This window comes from Littorina saxatilis, linkage group LG1 (genome assembly GCF_037325665.1).
Source record: "Littorina saxatilis isolate snail1 linkage group LG1, US_GU_Lsax_2.0, whole genome shotgun sequence".
NCBI classification, from domain to species: Eukaryota; Metazoa; Mollusca; class Gastropoda; order Littorinimorpha; family Littorinidae; genus Littorina; species Littorina saxatilis.
This window is the reverse complement of record NC_090245.1, coordinates 98,989,470-99,014,549: the sequence shown is the minus strand read 5'-3', so window position 1 is coordinate 99,014,549 and position 25,080 is coordinate 98,989,470. Positions and strand designations below refer to the sequence as shown.

At 42.6% G+C, this 25,080-nt stretch overlaps 2 protein-coding genes across 2 annotated transcripts; one reads left to right on the top strand and one right to left on the bottom strand.

Annotated features, from left to right (window-relative positions):
- The first annotated feature begins 253 nt into the window (after positions 1–253).
- On the top strand, positions 254–12,775 carry LOC138947132 (uncharacterized). The gene is made up of 4 exons (XM_070318582.1): positions 254–343; positions 1,795–2,012; positions 5,858–5,980; positions 11,187–12,775. The coding sequence occupies exons 2-4, from the start codon at positions 1,872–1,874 to the stop codon at positions 11,466–11,468; spliced, it is 546 nt and encodes a 181-aa protein (XP_070174683.1). The 5' UTR covers positions 254–343; positions 1,795–1,871; the 3' UTR covers positions 11,469–12,775.
- A 3,197-nt stretch (positions 12,776–15,972) lies between these two features.
- Positions 15,973–22,483, bottom strand: LOC138947122 (expansin-YoaJ-like). The gene is made up of 6 exons (XM_070318570.1): positions 22,276–22,483; positions 19,816–19,959; positions 19,487–19,577; positions 18,062–18,206; positions 17,676–17,839; positions 15,973–16,065 (listed from the first exon to the last, which is right to left on the bottom strand). Exons 1-6 carry the CDS (start codon positions 22,387–22,389, stop codon positions 16,004–16,006), a joined length of 720 nt encoding a protein of 239 aa, XP_070174671.1. The 5' UTR covers positions 22,390–22,483; the 3' UTR covers positions 15,973–16,003.
- Positions 22,484–25,080: the final 2,597 nt, after the last annotated feature.

Sequence of the window (25,080 nt, the reverse complement as noted above, 5' to 3'; positions counted from 1 at the left end):
AAAACCAGACATGCGCAGTGACCCTACCGTAGCTCAACCCTGTTCCTCGCGAAAACTCGCTCTTCCACGTAATAATAATTTAAATAAAACTACCCACCGGAGTACATTTGGTTCATGTGTTTTTCGGATGTTTTTTAAATTTTTATTGTTGTGTAAGGCGCAGGACGGGGAGGAATACAAATACGAAACAATGAAAATAATATACAGAAAAACGTTCGCTTCGTTTCGCTCTAGTCGGGTTTTACAAATTTGCGGGAACTCGGGCAGCTGACAACTTTCGCTTGTGGGATAAACATTGCACGTTTTCAGCTGATCTGTAACGTGGAGGAAAGTTGTGTTTTGGGTGCGTGCTCCTTTAACTTGAAGCTTCAAGTATGTCTTCACTGGTTTTGACGATAGTTCTTTGTTTAAGCTCTACGTTTTGAAGAAGGAAGAACAGGGCTATTGTGATTTTGATTGAACTTGAAGTCCAGTGAAACTGAAGCAGCTTGATTTATTAATATTATTTGACTCTTTTTGAGGTAGGGTTTGGATGAATTGTGTTATTATTGTTGAAACAAATATTGCTATAATTATATAGGCCTGGCATACTTATATGCTCCAGTTAATTGAACGAAAAGATAATGAACTGCATTTCCTTTGGTTGAATGAGGTACATTGCACTCTGTCTCATGGATTTATGTTCATTTGCATGCCCACACTTTGTTTTATTATAGTTTTAATGATAAAAAAAAGAGAAATAATATCCCACGTTCAAAAATCTGCTGGACATACAAAAACTGGTAATCTTGAACTTTAGCGTGTTAAATTAATTGATAGCTCAGAATCCAGTGACATTCTTTACTTATTTTTAATACAAGACCATGTAAGCAAGCCAAAGAACATTTGTCGTTAATTAATTTGGTTGTTCAATCGACGAAAATGGCGTACGTTGTCAACCATGGGACATCATTAACACGAAAGAGTTGTCTCCCTTGTCCACTCATACGGATAATTCCTTCTTTGACCCATGTAAACGAAATGCATTCGTACAGTTCATCGGAGTTCATTCCGTAACTTCAAAGGGATCTAAAATGACTTGTTATGATTACAAGTGCAGGTTCTACAAATTTGGAGACTTAATAGTCTCTGAATTCTGAGCTATGAATTTAACACGCTAAAGTTCAAGATTACCCAAAAACTTATGACTGAGTCACTTTATTTGTACGATAATTGATATTGAGTAAATACGACTTTGAGCATGTTAATATGATTGACCTGCAACAAATTTGATAATGAGATGGGACGCGAAAAAAAGCCGTGAGGTTTATGGATACCAATCCAGTCCCTATATAATCACTATATTACAACTACTACTACTGCTACTACTACTACTACTACTACAGAAAGATGCAGTAAGGGTTGTTCATTCAGTGTGTGTTGTCACGACACCCGTTAACATTCTTGACTTGGCGAATTAATGTTGCATGCTTTATCAGAATTTGGAGCTTATAAATTTTGCATGCAGTTGCCACACGCAGATGTTTGGGAATGACGCTGACTCGTTCTGGAGGTGACACACGTCCGATACCTCTTTCTTGTTTGGGAGTGTGTTTGAGAGATGTGGGGGGAGGGAGGTAGAGGGGGTTTAGACACTTGCACTTGCTTTGTATACAAAATTGCTTTTCAATTTGTGAATGTATTTTGTATTAACATTTTCATTGTTTTAAAAGGTATCAATAGTAATAATATTTGAGCCATAGGAATATCATTATTACTATATTATTAGTTCAGGTGGGGTGGTTTTTTTTACAGAAAAGCTTCAGCCGTCAGACAGAGGTATTCTAGGCGAACAAGAAGAAGAAGAAGACGGAGGTATTTATAACTAAACCATGGAGTCAGGCGACAACCAAGCGTCAAGTTCCAACGGAGAGGGTGTGCTTGCTGACACCCAGGTGGTCTTTCAGTGCGAGTCTTGCCGCTCCATACTGGGGGACGCCACAAACTGGATCGCTGCCACTGAGGCCTTAGAGGTAATTAATTAATTAGTACGAGATTTTATATCGCGCACATATCTCACCTCAAGGCGCACAGTACGAAATATGAGAGAGCCCTGAAATGCAGCCGCTCGGCGCGGAAGGGACAGCATTCTATATTTCAGGGGAACCATACTGGGTATTTTCGTGTTTCTATAACCCACCGAACTCTGACAAGGATTACAGTATCTTTTCCGTGCGCACTTGGTCTTGTGCTTGCGTGTACACACAAAGGGGGTTAAGTCACAAGCAGGTCTGCACATAAGTTAACCTGGGAGATCGGAAAAATCTCCACTTTTAACCCACCAGGCGGCAGCGACCGGGATTCGAACACACGACTTTCCGAATAGGAGGCCGACGTCTTACCACCACGCCACTGCGCCCGTCTGCCAAGTGTGGAGAAAGAAGGAAATATTGGTTCGGCTGTTGCAGGATTATAAAATGATTCAGACAGATTAAATTTAGAGGGGGGGTGGGGGGAATTTAAAGAGGGGGGCAGACCTGGGAACCTATACGATTTTGTACGCTTGATTGTCTAAAATACGATCAGTACGGTCGGTGGAAAATAAATATGATAAAACAAATTCATAGGTTACTTTTCTTCACAAGCGCACCTTGAAGAAAATCCAGTTTTTGGGAGGTTTGAATGCTGTGCTGAGTAAACTAATTTTTCTGGAAATAGGCCAAGTTTCTTTGAGAACGCTCCATGTGCAAAACAGGGGTTTCCAGGTCTGGGGTAGGAGTGGCTTGAGATATTTCAGGGATGTCGTTTGGCGTCGGACATAGACCGATTAAAATGATCAAATGTCCGATTCACATAGCCGCATGGCAGTCAGATGTCCTGTCGTTTTCAACTAAGCGCGGTCATTGTCTGGTAAGAACTTCATTCCTTTGGACAGCGTGTTATTTGATAATTTTCCTTTTATGAAAGAAATCTTCAAAAAGCGACCGAGCGCTCTTGCGTACAGGTGCACTGAAGTTGTGCAGTGCAGATCTTGTGTTTACCGAACCGTTTGCGGTATGAGCTGTTTGCGTACACCCGTCTACAGCACACTAAAGTTAGGAGTAAGCTTACGAGAGACAACTCCAACTGACCAAGGCTCGCGTCTGCTTTAATTTGCTTTCGGTTAGAGATGAAGCGCATGGCACTGAATTATGCCACCGAAAAAAACTAAAGCCTGCCATTGATTCGTTGAACAACAAAAGCTGAACACGTTTGGCGTTTCAACGGCATAGTGTGCTACATTAGTGCCAAGAACATGGGAAAACACGGCTAGCAATTGCATCATTTTGGAAAATGACAGTGACAGTGTCGCCACTGAAACCTACACAATCACGGAAAGTAAAGTTTTGTGACTTGAAGATGGTGTCGGTACAACAGGAAATTCACACAGACGGTCTTTTAATAAGGTTAACTATTCATGGCTGACCCTGTTTAGTACTACAGTGAAACCCGGCTATATTGAAGTGGCACAGGACCCGGGAAGACTTTCAATATAGCCGGAACTTCCATTTAGGCAATTCTCGGTTATATTTAATTTCCCTCCTTGTTCCTTCAGAAATTCAATATAACCGAACTTTTTTTCACTATACGTTCTTATTTCCGTGTCCACACATTGCGTTTGATGTGAGATATATTCCCATTAATCTTTCACCTGTTGGCTGTTGTTCTTCGAGCCTCCTTGCTTTTTTCAGGGTTAGGCTAACCCTAACCCTAACCCTAACCCTAAGACTTTTCAATGTTTCTTTTTCTTTCATAATGTTGGTCAGACAACCTGCTGAAATTCCATATTCCTCAGCTACTTCCTTTCTTTTTTTGTAGCCAGTTTCCAGCTTCTGAATAAGCTCAATTTTTCTTTTAATTGTCAGACTCACCCTTTGTACATTTAGTCAAATTTTGACTAAATGTTTTAACGTAGAGGGGGGAATCGAGACGAGGGTCGTGGTGTGTGTGTGTGTGTGTAGAGCGATTCAGAGTAAACTACTGGACCGATCTTCATGACATTTTTCATGAGAGTTCCTGAGTATGATATCCCAGACATTTTTTTCATTTTTTTCGATAAATGTCTTTGATGACTTCATATCCGGCATTTTGTAAAAGTTGAGGCGGCACTGTCACACCCTCATTTTTCAATAAAATTGATTGAAATTTTGGCCAAGCAATCTTCGACGAAGGCCGGACTTCGGTATTGCATTTCAGCTTGGAGGCTTAAAAATTAATTAATGACTTTGGTCATTAAAAATCTGAAAATTGTAATTACATTTTTTTTATATATAAAACGATCCAAAATTACGTTTATCGTATTCTTCATCATTTTCTGATTCCAAAAACATATAAATATGTTATATTCGTATTAAAAACAAGCTCTGAAAATTAAAAATATAAAAATTATGATTAAAATTAAATTTCCGAAATCGATTTAAAAACAATTTCATCTTATTCCTTGTCCGTTCCTGATTCCAAAAACATATGATATGTTTGGATTAAAAACACGTTCAGAGAGTTAAAAAGAATAGAGATATAGAAAAGCGTGCTATCCTCCTCAGCGCAACCGCTACCGCGCTTTTCTGGATTGTTAATTTCACTGCCTTTGCCACGAGCGGTGGACAGACGATGCTACGAGTGTACGGTCTTGCGGAAAAAATGCAATGCGTTCAGTTTCATTCTGTGAGTTCGACTGAGCTTGACTAAATGTTGTATTTTCGCCTTACGCGACTTGTTTGTTTTGCAGCCATTTTTGCTAGTGTACAAAGTGAAACTACTCACATGAACAAGATAAATTAAGTCAGGGAGATCTACGCACCACAAGACTACATGGCGTAGCTGTCAGAGGCCCGCAGCATTGTTAGACTGTAATTGTTATCAGAGACCTCCTGACTCGAAAGTTGATGCTGATCTGGCCTCTCCCCTTCAACTGATTGCGCTGACAGAGGCGTGTCATATCATTCGGCGCCCGCGCAGTCATTGTTCTTAAAAATAAAAAGTTAAACAAATCTTTGGAGCAAACATTTAATATAGCCAGGTAAAAACGTCCCGTGGGCTGAATATTTGTTTCAATATATAGCCGACTTCAATGTAGCCAACATTTTTTAACAAAGAAAAAGTAGAGCTTCAGCCGGGACCTGAAAAATTCTTCAATACATGTATAGCCGGGATTTCAATATAGCCGGGTTTCACTGTAGTTGGTTAGAATTTGACAGCAAAGAGACCATCTATATAGGCAAACTGATTTGTCGAATATGTCAAGAAAAAGCTCTGTCAGGAAATCATGCAGTTTGTGTGCCAATCAAAGTAAGAGTGCTGAAGTTTTTGGTTGCTTTTTAGTTTGTTTGTTTCTTTTTTGTGTGTGTCCTGTTTGAAACAAAAGTAATAAAACAATATACGCACACAATGTTGGTGCATATACTGATATGTGTGTGTGTGCACATGATTTTGTGTTTTTCACAAAATTATAATGTCCTATTAAAATGTCTGAAAGCAGTCAAATGTCCTATTGATGCCGAAGAGCCCAGGACATTTGTCCTACAGGTGTGAATTTGTGGCAACATCCCTGATATTTGAAGGGAGTGGGTGAAGATATTTGAAAGGGGGGGGGGGGGGGATGGGAGTAGGACTAGGACTGATTCCTTAGAATTTGATATCTTCCCTTGTGTGGGAGGAGGGTGTTCAAACAATATTATTATAGGCTGGGAACAATAACTGACAGATTCTTGTATACATGTTCCCTTTAAGTTCTAAAAATATGCTCTTTTGATGGTGACCCAAATAAAAAAAACCATTATCTGTGTACTAAAGAAACTACTCTAGCGTATTTTCAGTCATTTTGTTTGTGTGTGTGTAGGCTTTTACACTGAGTGCAGTGACAGAATCTGTCCACATTGGAGAAAACTTCTGCCATTCCACTCAGACTCACGATGCAGGCAGCTCCTACTCTTTGCTCACCTGCAGAACCTGCAAGGTGGAGGTAAGTACTTCCAGGTGTTGTGTCTGCGTGCCAGTGCCACACTTTTCGTTGCTTTGTTCACGGGCAAGGACAGGCATTACATTTACAGTCACACCTGCCCTTGCGACCACTTCTCAAAATCGACAACCTGCCCCAGGAATGGCCAAATCCCAAAATTTTAACTCGCCACCCGAGGGTCAGTAGCCCGCCAGAAATTTCGCTGGCCCGGTGCAACCCATAGTTGCTGCATCTGGTTTGAAACTCATATTACAACCAAAAATGTTGTATTTGACCAGATCTTTCAGTCAATTTCACTGGCAAGCCGGGCGAGTTGCAAGGCAGTTTTTACTCGCCCCTGGCGACCGGGCAGACGATTTGGCCATCCCTGTGCCCACAACGACCACTCCAAAGGACCCCAGACAACTTTTTCCTCTGTATAATTCCCCTTTCCTTGATGACGGTCGACCACCTGTCTAACGACCACTTTTTGTCAGCCCCTTGGGTGGTCGTTATACACAGGTTTGACTGTACCTTCCTTCTCATGATAGCGATCGTTTACACCACTACAGGTCTGTCCAGGGTTTTACATGGAATAATGGCATCCTCCACTTGGACACATACATACAGTGGAACCTGTCTAAATAGACCACCCAAGGGACTGAGCAAAAGTGGTCTCTTTAGACAGGTGGTCTCTTTAGACAGGTGATTTATATAGTCGTAAAAACCGTCGGGGATCCTTATGGGTGGTCTTAATGGGCAGGTGTGGCCGAGTGGTAACGCACTTGCGCTCGGAAGCGAGAGGTTGCAAGTTCGACCCTGGGTCAGGGCGTTAGCAATTTTCTCCCCCCTTTCCTAACCTAGGTGGTGGGTTCAAGTGCTAGTCTTTCGGATGAGACGAAAAACCGAGGTCCCTTCGTTGTACACTACATTGGGGTGTGCACGTTAAAGATCCCACGATTGACAAAAGGGTCTTTCCTGGCAAAATTGTATAGGCATAGATAAAAATGTCCACCAAAATACCCGTGTGACTTGGAATAATAGGCCGTGAAAAGTAGGATATGCGCCGAAATGGCTGCGATATGCTGGCCGATGTGAATGCGTGATGTATTGTGTACAAAAATTCCATCTCACACGGCATAAATAAATCCCTGCGCCTTGAATATGTGCGCGATATAAATTGCATTAAAAAAAATAATTAAAATTTTTTTTTTTTAAATCCCTGCGCTTAGAACTGTACCCACGGAATATGCGCGATATAAGCCTCATATTGATTGACTGATGTGGTCTTTTGATCCAAGCAAATAAGAGAACAACGTTGAAGTGACAATAACTAGGTTTAAAATGTCCCTTATCAGAAAGTTCAACCTCAGTCCTTTGATGTTTATTGAACACATTTTCATATAAAGTTGGCGCTTCATATGGAAAAGTGGCTTTGAAATTGACCCTGGCCTAATCCTTCTTTGGGCTCTGTAAATGTCGTTTGGGGCTATGGTTGTAAAACGGTATCTACTGGTCACCCCAATGTATAAACTGAAAACTCTTTCTGCACCAGAACACGCAGAAAGGATTGTATCTGCCTGATGTCTGATGCTTTTCAAAATCCCCAACCACTAACACCTTAAAAACGGACATTAACTGACACTGTTGTTTTTCCCTATATAATCCTTACTATTTTTCCGAGACGTCGTCGTGTTGTGTATTTAGCTTGCCACAACCTCATACATGGTCCTAAAAGTGAAATTTGAAGAAAATACTAAAGATAAATGAACAAGCTGACGCAGTGTCATTCGCACCGTGAATCCCCCCATGGGAACATACTAAAGTCTGGTTCCAAATAGGCTCAATTTCCTTCTATTTCTTTGTATTTCTGCCTCGTAGGGGTAGGGGTGTTCAAACCAAAGGCACCTTTAAACCAAAATTCAAATCACACATCTTACAATACTAAGACACTCAGCAGTGAAAGGGTGTCTGCTGGTAAAAAATTCCAAACAATCCTAAAAGTACTTCACTACTAAAAGTGCTTTTAAAAAGAGCCGTTATTTTTCCCTCTGTATTCAGTATTGTGTTTTCTGCGAACATGTAGTCTATTTAGATGGTTGTCGTGTGCACTTGAGTTGCTAAAGCGTTTTCAGTTGGGCATATGTCGTAAAGCAAAGAATTAGCCCTTTGAAAACCATCAGCACTGTCACACAAAAATAACATTTACCTATCTCACCAACTGACCAAACATAGGGCTTTTCCTTATGTATTATGTATTGTCGTGTTTTTTGTAGCATACTTGTGAAAACAGCCACCACTGTTGTAAATGATACTTTAAAGAGCATTATTTCATTTTTACAGTTGAAGGACAACCAGGACTGCCGTATATTACAGCTGTTTTACAATCAGCCAAAATTTTCTTAACAAACGTATGTTAAGAACAACTCCCATAGTGAAATTGAAGGAAAACAAAGTGAAAATCCCCCTGCCATAGAGGAGCTAAAGAATCAACAATAAACGACTGCATGGATAGCTTGATGCACGAATGCATTGCGGACATGTTTGTCTCCAACCAAGAGAAAGTTCCAAAAAATCCCTTTTGTGCTTCTTATTATACAGTGATGTCAAAGACAGCCTTTTCTGCTGTTCATACATTCAGGGGTTATGGTTACACTAAACGACGTAGTTGTAGCCATACTGCCATCCAGATTTATTTTTTCCTTGCGAGCAGTCACAGGGTGTTTGTGCTGTCTGCCAACCGTTAGATGACCCCGCCCAAGTCTGTTAAGGGACCGTTTGACCGTTATAGAACGCGTCTTTTTGATTTTTTGGCACAGTTGGAAACGGTTGATTTTTATCCCTACCATTGTTTCCAAACATTATATAGGAATGTTTTGTGAACAACGGATAATAGCCGCTACTCGCATGTGTAGCAAAAGTGAGCGTACATACTCACCCTGGTCGTCCAGCCGTTGTCCGTTGCCCGTCTTTATCTGTCTGTACTGAACATTACCTTTGGATATTTCTCCAACGCTATGAAGTGAAGAAACACCAAATGTTGCAAAATGTTGTATGACCCCAAGAGCTCAAAAAAGATACTTGAGAACCTTGACCTTACCATAAGGTCAAGGTCACAGGGAGAATTAATGTGGTCTAAAAACTGCAAAATTTCACATTGTGCCAGTTTTCTGGAAAACAAATTAAAAACAGCGGGCTTAGTTTTGTATGGTATACAAGAAAAAGAAAGCCTTATCTTCTGATACCATTTTGGTTGACCTCGCTTCAATGTCAAGGTCAGAGGAGCCCTTCAAAGTTGAATTGTAGACATATTTTGATGTGAGCTTGCCCCTTTAACTTTACTATGGACGATATCTCTTACAAACTTAAACACTGAGTGGGGCGTTTGTTAGAATTTCATAGTGAGCCACATCTGGTCACATATCGTTAGGGTCAAGGTCACATTGACCCCTATGAAAAATGTGACCAAGCCGGGTAAAGAAATCCATGTGTCTTGGTAAAAAATCTTAACAAAGCAAAGCCCATGCGACTCTCATGCTTGACCTTTGTCTTAAAGTGACCTTGACCTTCAGGTGACCTTGAAGGTGAAGGTCTAACAACTGAAGCTGGCAAGGACATTGTACACTATTAGAACTGGTTTACAGATTTTTCCTACCAAATTACACATGACCTTTGGCCAAGGTCAAGATCATCAAAGGTCACACATCACAAGGCTATCAATTCAAGACATAGGAAGCATAAACATACTTATTGGCACTTTCTACAAAGAGACATTGTCACTTTTAGTGATTCAATTGCCCGTTTCAGTCACATTTCATAAGGGATCCAACTTTGAAGGTCCCCTGTGACCTTGACCTTGAAGCAAGGTCAACCAAACTGGTATCAATAGATAGGGCTTGCTTTGACCTAAATAACACTTGTAGCTAAGGTCGTCATTCTCAATAACGTTCTCAGAAAACACAATACTGATTATAGAGGGAAAAATAACGGCTCTTTTTAAAAGCACGTTTAGTAGTGAAGTACTTTTAGGATTGTTTGGAATTTTTTACCAGCAGACACCCTTTCACTGCTGAGTGTCTTAGTATTGTAAGATGTGTGATATGAGTTTTGGTTTAAAGGTGCCTTTGGTTTGAACACCCCCACCCCTACGAGGGAGAAATACAAAGAAATAGAAGGAAATTGAGCCTATTTGGAACCAGACTTTAGTATGTTCCCATGGGGGGATTCACGGTGCGAATGACACTGCGTCAGCTTGTTCATTTATCTTTAGTATTTTCTTCAACTTTAACTTTTAGGACCATGTATGAGGTTATGGCAAGCTAAATACACAACACGACGACGTCTCGGAAAAATAGTAAGGATTATATAGGGAAAAACAACAGTGTCAGGTAAAGTCCGTTTTGAAGGTGTTAATGGTTGGGGATTTTGAAAAGCATCGGACATCAGGCAGATACAATCCTTTCTGCGTGTTCTGGTGCAGAAAGAGTTTTCAGTTTATACATTGGGGTGACCAGTAGATACCATTTTACAACCATAGCCCCAAACGACATTTACAGAGCCCAAAGAAGGATTAGGGTCAATTTCAAAGCCATTTTTCCGTATGAAGCGCCAACTTTATATGAAAATGTGTTCAATAAACATCAAAGGACTGAGGTTGAACTTTCTGATAAGGGACATTTTAAACCTAGTCATTGTCACTTCAACGTTCCCTTCACTAAAGTGGCTAAGATGCCTGGATAATTTATGGAGAGGGGGTCTTGAGGGCAGGTTCCACTGTACCAAAATCAACAGGCTGGTAGTTGTCTGTGCAAAGAATTAATTTCATAGATTGACGGAGGTGTCTGCTGTAAATTTGATTAATCAAGAAATTTCCCACTTTGCATAGTATTAGAAATCAGCCAGGCTGCTGTGTTTTGATGTGTCTAAGTGGAATCAAGCTCTTGTCCCATGTAAAATCCTGAACTGATTTATGGTGATTGGCTAAACGGCTATGTTGAACAGAAGTCTGTGCATGTTCCAGTAAAATTTGTGTAATTCCCCCCCCCCCCCCCCCCCCCCTTCTTCTTTTGTATACAGCAGTATTTTAGTTTCTGTCACTTTTTTTTGGAACAATCTGTGAATTGTTTATCCATTATTAATTTGTAATTGAATTCATCTGCCTGTTAAATTCTCTTCAATGGATTGTTTATTGGGTGATGTTATAAACAAACTATTTTAACTTTGTCCCCAGCTTGGCAGGCGTTACATCACAACACCGTCCCATCTGGATCATCTCCGTGACAACTTTACGCTCTATGTCACCAACGTCACCAGCTACCAGCTCGGGAGTGCAGGTGTCAAGGCCGTCTCCAAGTTCAAAGGTCAGGAACCGCCTCTTTTGCTGAAGTTGGCGGAACGCTGCATGAAACTTCAGCATCTCATTGTGACCTTGAACGAACGTTTGTACAACATTGAGCATTGTCTCCGGGAAGGAAACGGAAACCCCATAGCAACGTCCTTGCACAGCATCTGAGTGATAGTGACCTTGAACGAACGATTGAACAACATTGAGCAGTGTCTCCGTGGCAACATTCTTGCACAGCATCTGAGTGATAGTGGCCTTGAACTGATGATTGAATAACATAGAGCAGTGTCTCCATGGCAACGTCCTTGCAAAGCATCTGAGTGATAGTGACCTTGAACAAACGATTGAACAACATAGTACAATGTTTCCGTGGCAACATCCTTGCACAGCATCTGAGTGAGTGACCTTGAACGAACGATTGAAGCACACAGAGCAATGTCTCTGTGGCAACGTCCTTGCACAGCATCTGAGTGATAGTGACCTTGAGCGAACAAGTGAACAACTTATAGTTATAGCAGTGTCACCGTGATGGGAATGATAACCCCATGGTAACTCTGCACAATTGACTGCATATGATGATATGGTGTTTGTAAAGTGAATGGATAGGTTTTCTGGCATGTGTTTGTGCATGAAGCACTTGAGCAGTCTCTGAATTTAACAGTATCCAGATTCGGTGCTCTGTAATGTGTGTGTTGTGAAGAAGTTAGCAAAAGCCAGGGTTCAGCCTGGAAGTGGACGTAAAAAAAATAATGGGTCGCTTGAAAACGTCAAGTATAGGCTTGGGAGGGGAGGGAGGAATCTTGAAGCATGTCTTTCCTTTTCTGTCCAAAGAAGCTAAGTGGTGCAATATGCAGCCACATGAGCTTAGGATTTGTCACTATATCAGGTTACCAAATTCTATGTGCATGGGTGGGATTCTTCCAGTATATGCCGGAAATCCGGATTCGATAATGGCCTCATTTTTTCTTCGGCGGCCCCCAGACCCCCGGGCCCCCCTTTCAGGATTCATGCCATTTTTCAGTCCCACCCATGTATGTGCTCAGTTGTTTGCTCGCTTTAGCTTTTCTCATTTCAAATTCAACACTGTAAACTATGTATAGGGTGGACCATTGGTGAGAAATCTTGATGGGCCCTATGAACCACTGAAAGGAATATTCTTATGGGTCATTTTCAGATGTTATGCGCCATTGGCACATTAGAAAACTGAACCCTGAAATTAAAAGGTAATTAAGTGTAGGGTACTCTATATACCATGTTTATATTATTAAGTGGAGTTAGATTGTTACAGAGGGCTCAGGCAGAGTAGAAATGTTGCACCGTTGTGTAAGAAATCTTGGATTTATATTTTGATCGTTGCAAGGATCCAGGAGAGTGCAGGATGCTCATGTTACACAATGATAATACATATAGTTGTTTGATTTGAAGAATGAACCTGCAAAGTCATTGTGTTAGTATTACACTAGATCATGTTCGCATGTATGGCTGGCTTGTGTTATGGTCTTGCGGTTTTAAGAGGATTGGATAATGTGTATGCTGTGATTTTATTTTGAGTGAGATTGCAATGATCCAGTGTACTTCTAGACGTTTAACCGTACATAAATAATAATAATTATTCTTCTGAGTCGATATTCATGGCCGTCATATCCTCAGGTCGGTGGCTGCCATGAAGTCCCAGACATGGGATTCTTCCGTAAATTTACGGAATTCCGTAAATTTTTAGGCTCCAGGGATCATTCTTGAGATTCGTGCAAATCCGCTGAGAAAATTTTGGGCTATATTTAGGTATAGACCCAAGTTTTTCGGCCGGTCCGCTGATCGCGACGCTCCAGTCCATACTATTCTTGAACGGTTGGTTCCTAAAACGGTCAGACTGTTGCTGGTCGATCTGTATGGGAACGCGCTCTTTGTCTCCTACAGTCACCGTTTCAACGTAGCTATCGGGGATTCAGTATAAGCATACCGTATGAGAATGATTCGGCGCCATTTTTACATCGCTTCGAGCCACCTGCCAAAATGATGAGGAAGCTAAAGCGAGACGAAACCGTTCTAGCCCCGGGAAATTGACCAGCAGAAGTACAAGAAAAATCTCAGGAGATTCGACTGGCTCGATGAAGTTGTATCATTGAGCTGGAAATACGAGAAAGGCCAGAAGACACAAGACGTGAAACTGAAAGTTGGCGATGCTTTTGCTAAAATCAACTTGCCGGGAAAAGCTCAGTGCACTTTGTGCAACGATGTTAATGTTATCAACTACGGCTCCAATGGAAAGACTGCCCTCAAAAGCCACTTGAAAAGCAACAAGCACCTGACTATCCTGAAAACCCAGTCGGGTAATCAGTCACTGGGGTCGTTTGGCACGACAAAGTAAGAACATTGAAACCACACGTCACACGCCATCACACACAACCCCCCATCCCCCGCCTCTATCTCTCTCTCTCTCTCTCTCTTTCTCCTCCTTATTTTGAGTCTTAGCGTAAAATTAATTTGAGAAACAATGGGAAGGAAGAGAAAGGGGGGGGGGGGGGGGGGGCTATGATTAAGCTGAAATATGCATTTCAGGGCCATTTTTGTGTGTCTAAAACACTAAAAACCTTCAGCTCCTGGGGGCGAGGCTTCGCCCCCAGACCCCGACCAGGGGCGTCGCCCCTGGACCCTACTAGGGGCCTTCTGCGGCCCCCAGACCCCCACCTTCTTTTTCCTTAATTATCACTTTTCCTGAATCCCATGTCTGAGTCCCCTAGTCTTTCCGCAGCGGGTCCCCAGAGCTTGGTGCCCAGGCTGGTGTCTTCTGGCCAGTAGTGCTGGCATCGTGTCTTCTGGCCAGTAGTGCTGGCATCGTGTCTTCTGGCCAGTAGTGCTGGCATCGTGTCTTCTGGCCAGTAGTGCTGGCATCGTGTCTTCTGGCCAGTAGTGCTGGCATCATGCCTTCTGGCCAGTAGTGCTGGCATCGTGTCTTCTGGCCAGTAGTGCTGGCATCGTGTCTTCTGGCCAGTAGTGCTGGCATCGTGTCTTCTGGCCAGTAGTGCTGGCATCATGCCTTCTGGCCAGTAGTGCTGGCATCGTGTCTTCTGGCCAGTAGTGCTGGCATCGTGTCTTCTGGCCAGTAGTGCTGGCATCGTGTCTTCTGGCCAGTAGTGCTGGCATCGTGTCTTCTGGCCAGTAGTGCTGGCATCGTGTCTTCTGGCCAGTAGTTCTGGCATCGTGTCTTCTGGCCAGTAGTGCTGGCATCGTGTCTTCTGGCCAGTAGTGCTGGCATCGTGTCTTCTGGCCAGTAGTTCTGGCATCGTGTCTTCTGGCCAGTAGTGCTGGCATCGTGTCTTCTGGCCAGTAGTGCTGGCATCGTGTCTTCTGGCCAGTAGTGCTGGCATCGTGTCTTCTGGCCAGTAGTGCTGGCATCGTGTCTTCTGGCCAGTAGTGCTGGCATCGTGTCTTCTGGCCAGTAGTGCTGGCATCGTGTCTTCTGGCCAGTAGTGCTGGCATCGTGTCTTCTGGCCAGTAGTGCTGGCGTGCTGTCTCCAGGTGTGGGCAGGTCTGTAGAATGTGCTCAGGGGTTTGCTCCTCTGAGCCACACTCACATTGGGCTGTGTCCCAGTCTCTTGAGGTGTTTTTTCAGCCCACAGTGATATGTTAGTCAGGCATGGGAATTCTCCAAGGATTTCTGAGAAAAGCTACACATTTCTGTGATAAAAAAATCCTCTTCCGAGAAAAAAACAACCATAAATGAAAATCTGTCTAGTATGACCGATGTCCTACAAAAAACCGTCCCTTCATAAGACATAAGACATAAGACTTTATTTCAACCATGTGCAGTACACTAGGGACATGTTTTGGCCAGAGTACAATCAATCAATCCATACACGCCCTTCCAAACATCGCTTGCAATCTCAGTCACACACACGCTCACGCACGCCCGCATACATTCCCCACACAAAACCCACAACAGCACAAGCATGCTCCTCAACAAAACGTGTTTAACCATCAATTGTACATATGCGTAAAATAAACAGTATAGAAGTATCAGTAAGAATTATATATGTATCAGACATCATTCAGTGAGATTCCACCTGAAGGTGACAATAGTGATCGATTTATTATTTAACAGATGTTGCTGTTTACATGTGTGTGAAAGAGTAAGTGTGTTAAAATAATATTAATTCATTTAAAGGATTAAAATGGTCGTTGGTTACTGGTCATTCAAAACATGTATTAAATTGGTCGGGTTTTTTGGCAGTGTAAAATTCATGAAACGTGCTGCCAGATTGCACAGATTTTAATCTAGATTTCTAAAAAATAAAATTCCGGAACCCCCCAGTTTCAGAGATTTTTTATTTAAAGCAATACCCATGCCTGAAAAATAATAATGATCTGATTAAATTTTCAAGTCTGTGCTGCACTATTTCTGTTTTTGTTCAAAAGGGACATACTGTGTTGAACTAACAAAGAGTGGAAGAAGTTTTCTTGCAGAGCTATACATTTTTTTAATACAGCATATTTGGAACACAACCCAATATCTGAGTGTGATTTGAATGTGAGTGTGCATGTACATATTGTCGTGCATGTGTGGGTTCGGCAGATTTAAGTTACTCTTCATGCTCACGGACATCAAAGGGAACTCATTGCTGGTAGTCTTAGAGAAATGGCACAGGCACACACACACACACAACAATCAGAATCAGTGGAGTGGGTGTGTTTATTGGTTCATGTTAATGAGGTAGACTGCTGTCCAGAGGAAACTGGCCCTTTCCGTGGATGATCACATCATTGTCTGAAACATTTCAGTAAAGTGAAAAAAACAGTTGTCGATGTGATACATCGTATTATGACTGTCTGAAACAGTCCAGTAACAATTAAAAAACCAAGAGTCGTCATTAGGCACACACAAAAAATAGTATGTTTACGGTAACCCGACCGACCCTATTTTTTTCGCGCGACCCTTGACTTGTTTTTGGCATTTGGGGGGGGGGGGGGGGGGGGGGGGAATCTTGGTTTTTTTGCAAAATAACGTAAAAATATGGTTTTTTGGAGAGAAAAAAAAATTTAAACAAATTCTGACCTACCGACCCTATTTTTTTGGCCTATGTTACCGTAATCAGACCTATTTTTTTTTTGGCCTTAACAACTCTTGGCTAAAGAAAACGAAATATACACAGAAAGAGAGCAAACACATACACCAGAGCACTTTTGTTTTCTCTTATGATTGCTTTTAGTCCACAAAAGAAAATAATCCTAAACCTCCTTCTGCTTTTTTTCATTTCATGGTCTATACAATGTATATGAGTAGTGGCATCGTTCAATGTTATGTAAAACCTAAATTCATCAGTCTCAGAAATCAATGAACCCCCCGCGGGTTAGGGGGAAGAATTTACCCGATGCTCCCCAACATGTTGTAAGAGGCGACTAACGGATTCTGTTTCTCCTTTTACCCTTGTTAAGTGTTTCTTGTATAGAATATAGTCAATTTTTGTAAAGATTTTAGTCAAGCAGTATGTAAGAAATGTTAAGTCCTTTGTACTGGAAACTTGCATTCTCCCAGTAAGGTAATATATTGTACTACGTTGCAAGCCCCTGGAGCAATTTTTTGATTAGTGCTTTTGTGAACAAGAAACAATTAACAGGTGGCTCTATCCCATCTCCCCCCTTTCCCCTATCCCATCTCCCCCCTTTCCCTCGTCGCGATATAACCTTCGTGGTTGAAAACGACGTTAAACACCAAATAAAGAAAGAAAGACAAATCAATGATTGAGGAAGATAATTATGAACTTGCAGTAATCATTCTTTTTTAAGGATGAAAGTCCCTTTTCCATTTCAATGCTTGTTATTCCCTTGGGTGCCAGGAGACTGGTTCTGCACAACTGTCTTACTCTATAACACTTACAGTGTACACACATGTATGCATTTAGAGCGCTTACTTCACTTTGATGGAAAAAAAGCGGACAAAAGAATGAAAGAAATGAGTACTCTTTATGGCTTAATTTTGAAACAATATAATATAGTTATTTATTAATCAGATGATCATTTTATTTCATACTTTCACACTGCTCGGAACTTCAGGTCACTGGTGGAAAGCTAGCAGCAACAAGAGCTGCGCTTCTCTGGCTTACATATGCGTGTAGGTATTGTCAATGTCAGCCTTTTGTAATTCCGGCAGAATAAACAAAGGTCTTTTTTTTCTTCTTCTTTTTTTTTGAACGAAGGTCTTAATATTTGTGCTACGACAATGACAGTGGGTGGGACCTTTACTGTCCCTTGGGTCATTATAAAGTTGACCCGTGTCCGTCCCCGTCTGGATTTGAACCTGCGATCAACCAACTGAGCTACCCAACCCCATAAGGTGATGAGGAAACGGGAGCATGTAGAAACTTAAATTAAACTCACGGATGCCACTGATGGTGTCGATGACCTGTGCACCATTGATGGCGGTGACCCTGACACGGAAGCTGCCATGGATGGGACCGCCGGAGTGGAGGAAGAAGCCGTCAGCACTGTGCTGCATCTTCTGCCAGCCGTTGAGGTCGATCTCCATCATGTGCACTGGTAGTCTGAAAGGAGATTATTCTCGGGTAAACTAATAATCTGAAATTATATTTAATTGGTGTAGTTTGTCTCCATCGTGTGAACTAATTAGCTGAAATGTGAGTCATGCAGCCATTTTGCCCTATCTGCTACGAATCAAGTGAATAGCGAACCTGAAATTAGAGCAGTTGGTTGTGTTTCTCGTCCGATTGAAACTAGAATGACGGAAAAGAACGAAGGTTGCTCACCTGGCGTTTTGGACCTGCAGCTTGATGTACCAAGGATTCGAACCCTGGAACTTGTAGTCCAGCTTGCCGTTACCCACTGGGCACTGGACGGCCTTGATGCTGATGTCCCAGCGGCCATCCCCACTCACCCCCAGGTCAACATCACCTGCAGGTTGGTACACATACTGGCAGTCAATACTCTTACTCAATCAATCAATCAATCAATGAGTCTTATATCGCGCATATTCCGTGGGTACAGTTCTAGGCGCTCTGCAGTGATGCCGTGTGAGATGAAATTTTATACGGCCAGTAGATTGTAGCCATTTCGGCGCATATTTACCTTTCACGGCCTATTATTCCAAGTCACACGGGTATAGGTAGACAATTATTAACTGTGCCTAAGCAATTTTGCCAGGAAAGACCCTTTTGTCAATCGTGGGATCTTTAACGTGCACACCCAATGTAGTGTACACGGGGGGAGGTTCGGACACCGAAGAGAGTCTGCACACAAAGTTGACTGTGAAATAAATTTCCGCCGAACCTGGGATCGAACTCACGCTGACAGCGGCCAACTGAATACAAGTCCAGCGCGCTACCAACTGAGCTATATACTCGCCTTGTGTCCTTTGTGTGTGCGCGCGTGCATACACGTGTAGCCCATTGCGCGAAACATTCAAATTACCAATGGATGCAAAACCAGTCAACTTAACTTAATTGACATCTCAATAAACAATTAGTTTGCTGAACTCAAAGATTTGCAATAGCATACCCGGAGACACCAGCAGTCAGACCCTATCACAAACAGCTCTCTTAAAGATTGTACACCTAAGGCGCCATTTTGGAAAATTTTCTGACGATCTGGACCTTAAAAAGTTCAAGGGATATTCGCTGTACTGTAATTTAGAAACGCCTGCAATGATTTGCTCAAAACTGCTCCGAAACTATGCCAAATAATTAAATTAAATTTATTGAGCGAACGGATTGCTTCGCCCAGCTCTCCTGTGTCACGAGCCGGATTCCGTTCGTCTTCATATTTTATTTAGTCCTCATTGATACCCATTCGTCAAAGCAGATTAAGACCGTTGGATTGAGGAAGTCAAACCTTCAGTCCAGCAAACACATGCATATTCCGTGCAATACAGGGTTAAAACGCTTGGCATAATATAAACAAACACACAGTCTCATAGAGAATATCACGGTCTGAAAAGACTACAAAATATAGCATTCAGATTTTAAAAATAGAACGCTCGGACACTAATACTAAGACCTTCCTCGTGTGTCACTGTTGTCATCTATTCAACGCCTAAAGTGACGAACTCTGTACCTCTTGGCTCAATTTCAAATCTGTATCTCCAGGAATAGCGCATGAAATACTCGGGGGCGAAAGGTAGGATTTTGCATCAAAAACAGAATGGGTCATTGTCTGTACTGTCCACTGCCATTTACCTGCTTGGCACCCCGGACAAAGGTCATCAACGAAGACCATGAAGGTACCGGTCACCGGGTTGTTCCCTAAGCCATGGCCCGACCCTGTCACCTGAAAGACCAAAAGTGGTCGGCACTGAAATATCGAATTCTTCGAGCAATGGGCTTTTTTTGGGTCGAAAACTGTACAAGTGACATTCAGTGTAATCAAACCCGCGCAGCCATTGCCAACAAAACAGAATACAACATGGCTTGCAAAATTGTACAAGATTTACATTCGTTGCTTTTTGAATTATTAAAAAGCTTGCTTTCGCACGCATTTCAATATTTAAAGTTTGTGAGAGACCGACCTGCCAGCAGGAGCCGCACATGAGTGAGTTGAGGAACTGGGGCTTGTTGAGGGCCACCGGTATCTTGGCGAGGCTGGCCACTGGCGGGTTCTGGACGCCGTACGAACACGTCCCTCCCCCTCCGCTATCGCCGTAGTACGTCGCCTGCAGGAAGAAATCGACAGAAACGCACACACGTAAGTAGAGAACAACATATATAGCATGACTTCCCTTCTTTCTCTCTGTTATTCTAGTGAGAAAATATCCAGCGATATTTCTCCGTAGGCCTAAAGTTCGGCCTTGACCTAGGCAAAATAACTTGCGCAGCGGTAGGGTAATTATATGCCCCAGACTGCCCCGGACTGCCCCGGACAGTGTGTGTGTGTGAACATGTCTGAACATAACTTAAATTTACACAATGATAAATAATTATAGTGAACATTTGATACATACAATACAAAGAACGAAACGAAAAAAATGAGGATGGTTTTTTTTCTCTTTGTTTTTTAAGTGTCTTCAACTACAGCTTCTGAAAGCGGAAATTGGGTGTGCCTATCTAGTAGTTTTCTCGCTTCGCTTTCGTTGACATGGTTTTTTGGACTTTGTGGGCGTGCTGTTGATGGTGATGATGTGATTCACCGAAGTCACTGTTCCGACTCGGCGCGCAGGCCGCAGAAGCATCCTCAGTTTCTGCTTTTGGTGGTCTGCGGACAATCTGTCCCAATCGTCTGGAGTCATCAGAAGGTGTGCATGAGTTTGGGCAAGGACATACTCCCCCATCCCCAACAACGCTCGCTGAGGCTCCGCATTCTGCGTGAGAACCAGATTCCGTATCAAATCGACCAGCTGAGGCAGCTGTTGGGGGGTCCAACGAACCAAGTGTTTCAGCACAGCATTGAGACATTCAGCGTTGTTGTTTGTCCAGGTTGTCGTTGTCAGGCACCCATCCCAGTACACTTTTAGGACGTTGTCCTGTAATTGACCTGACAATTTGGTGAGGTAGGACTCGTCCTCAGATGGCCATTGGTCGGCTGCCCTTGCCAGTCGCAGGTCAAAATCTGCCATGTTTTTGGATGTGCTCACACCTTTTTCTCCGAACATCAAGTCTACCAGTTTGATTCGCTTCCTGGTATCCAGCCCCACTTTGTCGCGGAGATGCCTTGTCAAGTTCTTTTTCAGGTGCAGAGTGCACAAGGCATGTCTGCAGTTTGGAAATGCAGCTTTAACCGCTCTGGTCAAAGCCTTCTCATCATCAGTACCAACAACCATTTGTGGTGGTGTGGTTGTACCTGGGTCCATGAGCGCAGCCGAGACAGTCGACAAAAAATAAAAGTAGTCCTCGAATGTGCTGCTCGAGTACATATACACAGGTCCTATGTAAATAGGTGCACTGTCTGTTCGTTCATTAAGCAACGAAACGTTTTTGAAATTCAGTGCTGTGACTAGCAGGTCTCCCAAATTATAGGTTTTATCAACTCCCAATACAGTCGTTCCTCTGCCACAGAATGCTCTGATTTTTTGCATCTGCTCCTCGTGGTAGAGTATAAGTGACGGTGATATTGCTGGGCCGCTCATTTTATACTGTATCGCCTGTAGAATATCACGGACACTGGTGATATTTGTCAGACTCAGCATTTGGTCTGCCAGGTTTCCCTTTGGAGTGGCTTGTAGCCCGTCTTGCCTTTCCCGCTCCTTCCGCTGCTTCTTCTTGATTTGTTGTTTGTTTCGCGGCTGAAGATCTACAGGCTGTCCCTGGCTCTGGCTTACCATCTTGGCGTAAAGAACGTTGGGTGGCAGGTGTCGATTGGCAGCTATCTCCTCCATCACTGTCCCTGACGTGCGGATATAGGTACCTTTGTTGTTTTTTCTGTTGCCATGCGCCTGTATGATGCCCTTCCATGTGCCCTTGTACTCGATGACTGCCACCTTCAGGCTTTCGTCGGTGACTAAATGGGCTGGGCCCTGCTCCACGCCAAAGTAGAGTAATATCTTGTCAGTACTATCACATCACCGGGTTCAGGTTGAGGGTCGTACGGTACTTTCGTACGACGACCCTCAACCTGAACCTCCCTACATAACTGGCCTTGGTGTAAAAAGCCCTTTCGTAGTTGACCATTTGGCAGTTCAAAAAAGTAGTTCTTCTTGTTGCTGCATGTCGACCAGGCGCCACAGTCGTCCTCGTATCTGTTGCGGTCCTCTCTTTTGCGGCGCTCTACGTTGTCAGAGTTTGATATCCGCAGAGCGATGTTTTCTTTGGGTCCCCTGGGGATGCATAAAAGACCGCCGTCTGATCCATCCTTGAGGATTCGTAGGACCTCTTCGGTGACGTCATCATATTCATTGACCCAGTCTCGACAAAATACAACGCGATATCATGGATGGACGGAGCTGTAACTTATACGTACAACGCAGCAAGGAGAACAGAAAACTCGGTACGTTGAAGATGCAATGAGCAGACAGGGAGACTTTGAACTAACTCACATCACCATTGAAGGCATGCTTGTACAAGTTGAGAGCTGCAGAGTTGACCGGGCCAGCCCCCTCCACTCTCATCCCCACCAGCAGCAGCGACAACAACGACAACGACAACCACATTCTCACAGTCAGGGTCCGTACAGCTGTATGCTTGTGGACTGGAAATGTTACAAAATCCCACCCGGTTTGAAAGGTTTGAATTACATTGTGTGCGTCATTTCGTACACTTTAAAGGTACCATCCCGTGAAAACTATCGTGTAATGTACAAGAGACACAGACATATCTAATGACATGCACTGTTCATATGCCACTAGATTTAACATGCACTGTTCATATGCCACTAGCTTACGACATGCACTGTTCCTGTGCAAATAGCTTAGACATTCACTGACACTGTTCAAATGCCAATTGCTTATGGCATGCACTGTTCATATGCCACTAGCTTATGACATGCACTGTTCATATGCCAAAAGATTATGACAATCACTGTTCATATGCCAATAGCTTATGACATGAACTGTTCATATGCCAATTGCTTATGGCATGCACTGTTCATATGCCAATAGCTTATGACATGCACTGTTCATATGCCACTAGCTTATGACATGCACTGTTCATATGCCAAAAGATTATGACAAGCACTGTTCATATGCCAATAGCTTATGACATGCACTGTTCATATGTCACTAGCTTATGACATGCACTGTTTATATGTCACTAGCTTATGACATGCACTGTTCATATGCCAATAGCTTATGACATGCACTGTTCATATGCCAATAGCTTATGACATGCACTGTTTTGATACATATGCCAATTGGCGCGACTTTTTGAAAGCTGCACGAGTCGACAGGAAGAATTATAAATCAAAACTTGACTAAATTGAAAAAGGTTGCTGGCGTGTATTTCCCTTTATTAGTATGCTTTTGACACAGATCTGTCCTGGCTTTTACGTAGAATAAGGGGATCCCTACATGTCGGATACAATGAATATATATGATACTTAATATACTCTATATCCATACAGCCTGGCTGCTTTCCGTCCAGACCGTGAATTAATCGCGAAATTAGTTTCAGGACTGAAAATCATTGTAAATCTGCGAAATTAATTTGCGAGAAAATGCCCAGGGTTGTCGTGTATAGTGCAATGGAAGGATGTTATTATCCACGGTGTAAGTATGGACAGATCTACATGTACACTATCATTAGCACGCCGGGAGAGGAAGGCCTCTTTAACGAATTTTGCCGTTCTTCGTGAAATTGACTTGTAGATAAAGTGACCCAGCAAACGTGACCTATTCAGGCTATTGTTTATTTCTATAGCGCATAACTAAAAGCACTATGCTTGTTATGGAGTTGCAGTGATACGAAATGTATTTAACTTACATGTTGCATGTCTCAGACTTGATGTTCTCTTCCCAGCATGCGCTTTCGTCCTGGTCTCTCCTTGTGGTTGCTTGTACGTTCTCCCCCCTCCCCCTCCCGCCCGACCGACACCCTCTTCTTTTTTCTCTTCTGTAGATTCTCTTGTTCTTATTTAGTTCTCCATCCCCATTTCTTCAATTTTTTCTTCTGGTTTATTTTTGTTATGTCCACCATTATGAAAATGTGTGTAATTTAGTATTGTTCTGGTCACGTTAAATAAGCATTTGCTTGAGTGCGTGTCCTAGTTGTATGTTTTGAATTGTTTCATGCGAAGCTTTCTGAATACAATTTTGTTTAAACCAATGTATTTAAGTTTTGGACTCTCTGGCGCTGTTTGAAACTGCTGATAATACTGAAGGAAATCATATTAGACTCGCTGCATTGGTATAATGTTTGATGCCTCCCAGTTAGACGGCCATGAACGATTTTCGGAAATAACTCTGTCAAGTATTGATGGGTTCTGGAGTTGTTCACCTTTAGAAATACTGGGGCAATCAACACGTGACATTGTAGGCCAATCACATTAAGGTGTTACGAGTGTGTTCGGGTTGCGGTTCTTGCTCATGTTTATACTCACTGAGTTACTTCCCTTGGATCTGGATCTGGATCTGGATCTGGATAACCCGCCTGGGTTGGTGGTTTGCGGGTGCGAATGCGTATACGCACGGTTCAGTGTGCTTTCGCGAAAGGGTGTGTCATATGCACGGCTAGAACTAAGATACTTCTTGATTTCAGTAAATAGTTTCATTACATGTCAACTAGTTCGTTTTTAAATGATTTTTTAGAGATCGCCAAATGGTATTGTGTGAATAACATCATTCGATCGATTGTACGCACGGCGCCGTGCTTCTAGTAGCTCAGTCCATTCCTTCTTTCCGGTGTGGAAACAGACGTGTTTCTGGCGAAAGAATCGGCGTTTTCAACTCGCCATATCTTCATATTCATTCGGACTAGAACAACGAAATATAAATTTCTTGTAAAAAAAATCCCGAGCCTTGCGACTCTGGTAATCATTTTCTTACGCGAAGCGGCCTTTGGTAGGTACGACAGTTTTAGTCACCCAAGTATATATCTAAAACGCACGTGGACGAGTTTTCAATGGCGTATTTGAAGTCTGTGAATGTTGTGATTACAAATCATTTCGGGGCACCCCTCAGTCTATACGTACAGACAAACAAATTGCATGGAACGAAAGTTGAGAGGCTGGACTGTAAGTTGTTGTTTTGACTTCTACAAATCTCGCAGGTCTTTTATGCAAAACAGACTCAAAATTGCATTGTTCACGCAAGTGTAGATGACGAGACTATCGAAGGAATGGAATACACTTGCCTATACAGATATAATAGACAGACACTGTCTATTTATATCTATGACTTACCCTAGCC

Bases quoted from the DNA above. Each gene is read 5' to 3' on its own strand.
- LOC138947132 (XM_070318582.1), top strand. From the start codon at position 1,872: ATGGAGTCAGGCGACAACCAAGCGTCAAGTTCCAACGGAGAGGGTGTG. The intron at 2,013-5,857 runs GTAATTAATTAA...GTGTGTGTGTAG, and splicing joins CTGCCACTGAGGCCTTAGAG to GCTTTTACACTGAGTGCAGT. The intron at 5,981-11,186 runs GTAAGTACTTCC...CTTTGTCCCCAG, and splicing joins GCAGAACCTGCAAGGTGGAG to CTTGGCAGGCGTTACATCAC.
- LOC138947122 (XM_070318570.1), bottom strand. From the start codon at position 22,389: ATGTGGTTGTCGTTGTCGTTGTTGTCGCTGCTGCTGGTGGGGATGAGA. The intron at 19,960-22,275 runs GTGAGTTAGTTC...TTCTTCCTGCAG, and splicing joins AGCATGCCTTCAATGGTGAT to GCGACGTACTACGGCGATAG. The intron at 18,207-19,486 runs GTAAATGGCAGT...ACCAACCTGCAG, and splicing joins TTGTCCGGGGTGCCAAGCAG to GTGATGTTGACCTGGGGGTG.